The sequence below is a fragment of the Pyrus communis genome, chromosome 12 (assembly GCF_963583255.1).
Source record: "Pyrus communis chromosome 12, drPyrComm1.1, whole genome shotgun sequence".
NCBI lineage: Eukaryota > Viridiplantae > Streptophyta > Magnoliopsida > Rosales > Rosaceae > Pyrus > Pyrus communis.
Window position 1 is genome coordinate 14,768,796 of NC_084814.1, and position 8,428 is coordinate 14,777,223.

At 36.0% G+C, this 8,428-nt stretch overlaps 1 protein-coding gene and 1 long non-coding RNA gene across 2 annotated transcripts; both read left to right on the forward strand.

Moving 5' to 3' along the window:
* The first annotated feature begins 1,204 nt into the window (after nucleotides 1–1,204).
* On the forward strand, nucleotides 1,205–2,777 carry LOC137711676 (uncharacterized). The gene is made up of 3 exons (XR_011065083.1): nucleotides 1,205–1,753; nucleotides 1,862–1,922; nucleotides 2,255–2,777. It is a non-coding gene; the product is annotated as an uncharacterized lncRNA (long non-coding RNA).
* A 1,407-nt stretch (nucleotides 2,778–4,184) lies between these two features.
* On the forward strand, nucleotides 4,185–8,085 carry LOC137709742 (uncharacterized). Its single transcript, XM_068448721.1, has 6 exons — nucleotides 4,185–4,267; nucleotides 5,040–5,230; nucleotides 5,747–5,838; nucleotides 5,984–6,096; nucleotides 7,387–7,468; nucleotides 7,833–8,085. Exons 2-6 carry the CDS (start codon nucleotides 5,191–5,193, stop codon nucleotides 8,004–8,006), a joined length of 501 nt encoding a protein of 166 aa, XP_068304822.1. The 5' UTR covers nucleotides 4,185–4,267; nucleotides 5,040–5,190; the 3' UTR covers nucleotides 8,007–8,085.
* The last annotated feature ends 343 nt before the right edge of the window (nucleotides 8,086–8,428 follow it).

The following is an 8,428-nucleotide window of genomic DNA, read 5'->3' on the forward strand; positions in this document are numbered from 1 at the left end:
AGCGGTAAGCCCTAGAGGCGTTTTGGGCTTAGCCCACATGTGGCTACAGGCCATGGGCCAAGGGTTCTTAAGCTCAGCAACAAGCTACTGGCATATGTGGGTCGAGACCATGGTGCGGGAGCAAGCCCAGCCACTTGGGTTGGCATATGGAATCATGGGCCATGGTAGATGCAAAGCCTAGCAAGCACAAAGATTGTTGGTAGATTGGGCTGAGATCACAAGGACGGGCCAAGAAGTCTATGGGCTTCCTTAGTGAGCAGGCTAGGCTTTGGGCCCATGTAGGTCAACCAGGTTGAAGGCCTACAATATATATATATATATAGAGGAAGGAAAATATAAATGTAGGGGGTTCATGCATCATAGGGAATGTTTTCATGTTTCATAGTCGTTTCAAATATCTTCCTTTCTCTTAAGCGTACCTGATTGGCAGAAAATAACAAAAACCTTTGAATTTGTAGAAGTTTCTTCTTGGAAAGCCGGAATTTCATCTCCAATGCGTTGTATCACGTTCAATACAGAAAACTTAAATTGAATCAATAGCATGTAGATCAATTTAATAAAATAATAAACTAATCATAAAAAGAATGATTAAAACGTAATACTTACTTGATTGAAAATCAAATTCTCTTTAGCGTAGCGTCAAGAGTATACTGATAACATGTTGTAGACATAATGGAGGCCATAGAGAGAGGGGTGGGGCAATAGTAGAGAGAAAGATGTGTAATTGTGAGATGTGTTCTATTCCACCCTATTGTGCCTTTATTCATAGTAGTAGGGAAGGTTAATTCCTTACCCTTTTAGGATTACAACTCTTAATAGGTAATCAACTCCTAATAGGAATATAAGAGATATTCCTAGATACACTAGGATTTACACAATCACATTCCTAATCTAATAGGATTGCAACACTTTTTTGTTTGTCAAAGGGTTTTCTCTACTTTATGGTGGATTCCAGGTTGTTGATGGACTTTAGCTTATTTGCTAGTGGATTATAGAGTGGGGATTTCGTTCGATTTTCCTTTTCAATATATCTGATGCGTCAATGGTCATTGTCCAAGAAAATTGTGATCACATACTGTTTGATCTTAATTCAACGGTCGATGGTTATTTAAGTTTTGTTGTAAGATCAAACGATGAGTGACCATAATTTTCTTGGACCATTATCTATTCTAAAACTAGGGAGCAATTGACTGTTCATTGGGCTACAGTCAATTGTTTGCCCCTCGATTTCACGCTATTTACAACAAAAACCATCAGATCTGGGCTGGGTTGGGAAGGTAATTCTTAAAAGTTAGGGGGTAATTGTGTCCGTGTGTTTGAGCCGAATTTCACTTTATTTACAAAATTGCCACCGCCTTCTCTCTCCCTCTTTCTCTCTCCCGACTCTGTCGATAACCATCCATCAAATCGCCCATCCTTTCCTTTTCTCACTCTGTGAGCTCATTTCCTACAACCCTAGCACTGTTTCTCTCTTATTTCTCTCAAATTCGAGAGACTTCTCTCTCCCATTTCTCTCAACCTAGCCCCAGCGCTGCTCACCCCATTCCTCTTCATCATCTCAGTTAAATCCGTTCAACAATCACCGATGCACCTCCACACGAACCCATATCGAATTTTCCTCCTGCCCACGAACCAACCTCCATTTCGTGGATCCACCTTCGTTGCAAGTCGCCGACACCCACAAATGAACTCAGATACGACCATCAAAAGTAGGGCGGAGCTCTCGAAGATGTCAGATTTGAGAAGGGAAAAGGTAAAGTTTCGTACTTTAGTGTTTGATCCTGAAGTAGATTGAATTTTCACTCTCTCGATTAAATTCTTCTCCTTCCCAAATTTTCTACTCAAATCTAAAAAATTCCAGGAGCGGAGCGGAATTTAAAATGCTCGAGCTCTGCTTCCAGGCCTCCCCGAAACGCTTGCAGGTCAGTCGTCCGAACCGATTTCTGAATTTTGGATGTATTGCGTTTGAAAATGCCGAAAATTAATTGTTTTGTTGGAGTCCGATTGATTTCGAAGGATCGGCGGTGGTTTTTAAATTTGTATTTGTATTTGGTGCTTAATTTAAAAAATTGGAGTGAGTTTGGTGTGGATCCGAGCTAAATTAAGTAATTAATTGACTCTGCAATTTTAAAATTTTTTCATTTGAATTTTGTTTCAGCAATTTCAGCTCAATTTCTATGTTTTATGAATTTTAATTTTAATTAATGCTTTTGTGGAAAGAAATTTGAATTTGAATTTTTATGTTGTTTAATAGAAAGGTAGGTGCTTGGATGGGAGTGGACGTAGGAGCAGGAAGTGTTACGAGGAGGGGAGGTAGTAGCCTCATCTGCTGTGTTGCAGTAGTGAAGTGATTAGACGTTGGTATGGCATCTGCTAGCCTAGGGAATGGTGGAGTTGGCAGTTCAAGGTATGTTAGACAATAGATATGGCATAAGTGATAAGCCATTTTCCCTCTCTGCAAGTGTTAACCTCACCCTGTATGGGATTATGAAAATGAGGGGCTTTCTTTTGCTTTGCGTTGCAAGGGATAGAAGGAGACTTAATTTACTATATTAGCCTTATGAGTTTACGGACCTTCTAATATTTCATAGTGGGCCTGGAAGTGATTTTCCGGGAACGGGAAAGGTAATCGAGATTAGTCTCTGATTGTTTGATCATCCTATATATATTTGATGAAGCTTCAACTAGCTTCTACCAGACAACCCCTCATTTCTTTATGGTAATTAAGCTTCATCTCTAATTGTTTATTGTCTGATTAGATTATTATAATATTTGGGTTGTTGGATATGTTGGATTTGAATTGATTCTGCTCTGCTTCACAAATTATTTGTTATTTTTCGTAATATATTTTGATTTCTAGAACTGTAATTTCAGATTATTGCCCTTTCGACTCCTCTCCCAGTGCCTCAAGCCAAAACCAAACCCAACTCCAGTCCTCTACAAATCAAACCTCACAAAGTAAAGCACTCTGATTTCATTTTTTATTTCTGGTCCAGTAACCTTAGGTAAAGCGAAGAACTGTATAAATCCTCATGCATGTGGTTTGTTCTTTTGCAGAATCCGAGATTGGAGGTGATAAGTAGCTGGTTTTAGCTTCTGAGGCAGACACTTGAAGAAGGAGCAAAGATGAATGCATTAGTGGCAACGACAGACACTTTAAGTTTGCTGCTCGGCTTTTGGGATTGGACTCCAAGCTTGAGAAAAGTTTACTTATACCATTTAGGGAAATCAAGGTAATTTTGCATATAATCTCCCTTATGTATATCCCTTACTCTTAATTATAGGTAGATTGTGTATATTGGTTTTGCCCCCTTTTTTTCATTACCCTATTATTTGTTGTTGTCCTCACCCTGTGAATCAAATGCTGAGTTTTTTTTTTTATCCTTCTAAAATACATTATGCATCTGGTTTTTGTTCATTCACATATGATGCACTGTTAATCGTTTCCTAACAAATCTGTTTATGTATGTTATTTTCTGTTTGGTTTGATTCACAGGGATAGCTTTTTTATGGTTGTTGTTGTTAGAAATAGATTTAATTTTTTATGCCTTTGAAAAAACCCTGTGAATCAAATGCTCTGTTTTTTTATGCTTTTTTATGGTGGTTGTTGTTGTTGTTGGTTTGTTCAAAACAATATGTTGTTGTTAGAAATATATTTAATTTTTTATGGTTGTTATTTTCTGAGGATCATTCATGGTCACCATTGAAAACAAGTGTGGTTTGTTCTTCGCCATCATATTTCAAATCAAAATTGGTTCTGTCATTAATAATTCAAATGATCAGTTCTTTTATTTCAGAGCAATATTTTTTCTTTATCGGTTTATGTAGATTGGGTAGCGTTCGATAGTTGATGGATTGATGCCTAGAATCCTACTACTAATTTTGGGCTACAGTCTTGACCATTATTTACAGCAGAGATGTTGTTTTGAGATTAAGAGACCTTAGGAAACTATCATACAAGACTATAGTTACAATTGAATATCGTTTTGGAGTTCATAAGAGGAATGTGTTTATGGAAGTAAATATCTTCTTTTTCAATAAAAACAACAAATATATTGATCTTCAAAACCAGGGTTTAGGGTAGACTGTCGTTCAATGTATAGAATTTTACCCTTTTATTACTTTTTTAATATTTCAATCCTCTTTCAGAATACTAATCCGTAAACTTATTAAATTTATTCACCAGGTCATTTTTCTTTCAATCCCGAAGTTCGTATTTCAGGAACTTGGATGGTTGGACACAACACTTTGCCCTTTGGCTTTTGAGGTATATTTATTTGCTGTTGTTATGGTGGAATGTGCAATCGTTATGTCTTAAGTTGAGCCTGGTTCTTTAATAAAAACAACCAAATGTATTGACTTTTGCATGTGTTTCGCGTGAGAACACCAAGTTGTGATGTGTTTGCATAATGGTTTGAATCTGTGCTTAGGTTGGTTTGAAACTCAGGTTGGGTTATGGTTTTGTTCAATTTTAATTTCATTCTCTGGTTTTAGTTTCTAATGAATGAAGAGAATCATTCTCAATGACTACTAGAATGGCATCCTGTATAGCTGCTATTGCATTGTCATGCAAAACTTCACGCTTATTGGTGGTTAATTGTAGGTATATGTGACCATTGTCTTTTCAATTGGTAAAAAATCTTCTCTAACTTCTGAAAATTCATGGTTAGCATTGAAAAGAAGTGTGATTTGTTCTTGGCCATCATATTTCAAATCAAAATTGGTTCCGTCATGAATAATTTAAATGATCAGTTCTTTTATTTCAGAGCAATATTTTTTCTTTATCGGTTTATGTAGATCGCGTAACGTTCGATAGTTGATGGATTGATGCCTAGAATCCTACTACTAATTTTGGGCTACAGGCTTCACCATTATTTACAGCAGAGATGTTGTTTTGAGATTAAGAGAATTTCACTTCTGCATGAACTTTGTGCACTTTGAAATCTTTATTTTGGGCTCATTCTTATAACATCTTTGGAAATATTTCAAAACTTGACTCCCTTTTTCTTAGTCATGATTGCTATTATCTTTTTAACCAGGTCATGAGAAAAGTTAGGGTAAGCATGTACGAGTATCAGCTGGAAAGCATGTCTGTTCACCAGATGAGGCGGATAATTGTTCAGCTGTATATGGATTTGCTTTTGTTGGACTGTGCTGCTTTAAAGTTCTGGATTGGTGCTATCAGTGAAGATGCCCCCCCTGTGCTGCGTTGGGGACTTTCTTGATTCAAGTATTATTCACTTGGTTTTCTTATTTTCTTACAAGTTTTCATTTGAAAAAAAAAATTGCTTCATTCATATGCATTCTATGTTGCTACTGAGGTTTACAATTTTTTTACTTTTTGCTTTTTATTTTTCCTCCTCAGGTAATATTTTCCTTTTACTGCATATTGTATCTTCTGTTTGGGAATGCCTCTGTTTTTTTAACTTGCTGAGAATGCCTCTGTCAAAATTTTAAGGGCCTTTCTTTGTTTCATCCAATCATTTTCTTCATTTTCTATGTCCAACTATGAAGCATTTTTTTTTTATTGATATAAAGACCTTTTCTTTCTCCAATTATGCCTCTGTCAACTCTTTTTGATTTAAATGCACTCATTTAGCATTCACATTTTTCTGATAGAGTAGATGAAAAAGAGGGAAACATGGATTATATATGCGCATTCACTTTGTTTTCTTATACGTCCTACTGTTATGAGACTAAATTTAACAGACATCCATACTAACAGCTTCGGTTTTCAAATTTGTAGAAACCAGCTGTGATCTGTTGCAAGAAAGACTCAGAAAAGAAAATACCTCTACATACCGAAGATTATGTCCAACTTTAGCATGCTTGAAACCGGTATGCTATGCCATCAGCTGCTTCTAATTTTGTAAACAGTTAATACTATCTTAAAATTGAAATGCCAATGATTCGAAGCTCATGACTGAATTATTATAGTTCTGTAAGATTTATTGAATACTTTTTTTCAAACTGTCTCTCGCAGCGGAATCACCGCCACCAACAGCTATGGCTGCGCAGTTCATCGTCGTCCAGTATTCCTCCGAAATTCAACTCTCTCTTTACTCTCTCCGACTCAGTGCATCTCTATTCTTCCAGGTACACCCATATCTATATCCCAAACGACTCTTTATATGTATCTATTTGTTAGAGAAGGCTTTTGCCCTTTGGGTTCAATTTTATCTGCTGTCTGCGTTGGATTTGATGTCTTCTCAGTCCTTATTTTTTTATCCAGCAATGGAGCTTGCATTATCACTTGAGAAATTGGCAAATGAAAGCTGCTTCACTTGCAGAGTGTAAAACATTCATTGTTATTGTATGATGTCTTCTTAATATAAGATGATTAGGTGTAGGTGATTATATTTTGTACCAGTAACATGGGTTGGTTGGTGTTATGAATTAACAATTACGTGATCGTGAGACGATTGTGCAAAGATAAAGTATTGGATTGGTGTTTGGTGTGGGTGCAAGTTGTGCCGGATTAGTGCTTTGGAGCATCATTTTTGAAAAATCATATGGTCAAGTCAGAGAAAAATGTTAGTTGCTTATATACTGTAAGGATGCTTGGGCTGGTATATGTATTTCCACATATTGTATTGGCAGCCACAAACATTTGTGTTTTATCCGGCAGTGTGATGCCATTTTTATCCCAACAGGTTCTGGAAGTGATCTCTGTTTCTGTTATCAAATGTGTGTAGTTTCCTATTTTTTTTCTTCTTTTGGCTGGAAAGTAATGGAGAAGATAAAATTTGAAAGGCACAGTTGTGGTAATCCTTGAGATAAAAGTAGATGATCCAAGTTTTACTACATATATTTCAAGGAATTAATGTTGGATGCAAAGAACAATGTTACAGTTTCACCATCATACGTCCAAATATTGTAAGTTTGGGACTTAACCTAAGGTGTAGTTAGCAAGACCACTTACAAGTTATAAATGTTTTTTTTTTTTTTTTTTTTTGGGGGGGAAGCAGTTGAAAAACTTGATATCACCTTTGCATTTGTATGTTATCAATGTAAAGATTATTCTTTTGATCAGTTAGATGTCAGTTTTATAATCAATGCTTTGGTTAACTATAAATCCACACACCGTTTTCATAAGATTTGTTTTTCTGCCAACATGTTAATTTTGCTCAATGATAATGCCATAATTGGAATATTTTTTATAGAAATGATGTAATGGGTTAATCTGAAATTTCGAACTGAACTCTTACATGACTGCTATTGCACATGCTCCTCTTTTTTGGTTGTTGGGTTTTATTTTTATTTCATTTTTTGGTAAATGCAATTGTTGGTTTTTGCAAAGAACTGACTTCTATCTTATTTTTAGTTCTCTATGCATGTAGTTATACCTTTTTTGATCTCGAGTATCTGGTTGGCTTTATTTATCAGGCCCAGGGTTGTGATTCTGGATGCTGACATGATTAACCACACTTGGTGCGGAGAAATGCAAGCATGTTGCAGCGTATTATGGGTATATTGCTACTACTTTTTTTTTCCCCCTTTCTGTAAATGATACTAGATTTTAACCAAGACCAGATTGTATCAAACAAAAGCATTGTTTTCCAACTGGTATAAAACAAGATTCTTTTCCACCAAAAAAAGACTAGGTATCCATATTGTATCGTTATTTTCTTTATAGTATAAACCTGTTGAATCAGCCATAGAATTGGTTTTGGAGTTTTCGTTTGATCAGAGAGTGTTTTTTTGGGTGAAAGTTTTAATCGGTAAGACTCGGATGAAAATGGAAGAATTTCTCTAAGAATCAGACCCTATGCATTCTTACTGTTTAATGCTGAGAGTTTCTATTCTGTTATATTATAATGGAACCAATGCAGGTTTACTTCGACTACATGAGGAGCTTTAGAGTTGAATTTGATGAGTTTTTTGAGGAAGGAATGATATCAGAAATTGAAGTTGGATTAGGTCCGTGTGGAGAGCTATGGTATCCTTCTTATCCTGAACGGCATGGTTGGAAATATCCTGGTATTGGTGAATTCCAGGTACCTTAACAAATGGTGATCCCTCCTTTCATTAGTGGCATGCATAATAGCTAGGGACTAAAGGTTATTTATAAATGTTTAAGTTAATAGCCCTTCATTCATCTGTGGTTATGCCCTTAAGCCTGTAGCTCATTTGATTTTTTACTTCTATCGGAACTTTGAAGTAGTTCTCTGATTCAACCTGGTTTAGTCGATCCCCTTTTGTCGCGATGCCAATTTACGGTTCTTATCATGTAAATTGGTTGAATGTTGCTTCTGTTTCTTATGAAAACAGAGAATATTTTGCAACCACGTCTTTTGTAATCAAGAACGTTCAATTTTGTCCTGTTAATTGTACAATGTCTTTTCATATCAGCTATGTTGAATGTATATAAAAACCAAGCTGCTTATCTTACCGACCCCTTTCACTCATCTATTCCTCTGTCCATTCA

Coding starts and splice junctions, on each gene's coding strand:
- LOC137709742 (XM_068448721.1), top strand. CDS start 5,191: ATGCCCCCCCTGTGCTGCGTTGGGGACTTTCTTGATTCAA. Junction 5,231..5,746: donor TGGGGACTTTCTTGATTCAA/GTATTATTCACT, acceptor TCAAATTTGTAG/AAACCAGCTGTGATCTGTTG. Junction 5,839..5,983: donor CTTTAGCATGCTTGAAACCG/GTATGCTATGCC, acceptor TGTCTCTCGCAG/CGGAATCACCGCCACCAACA.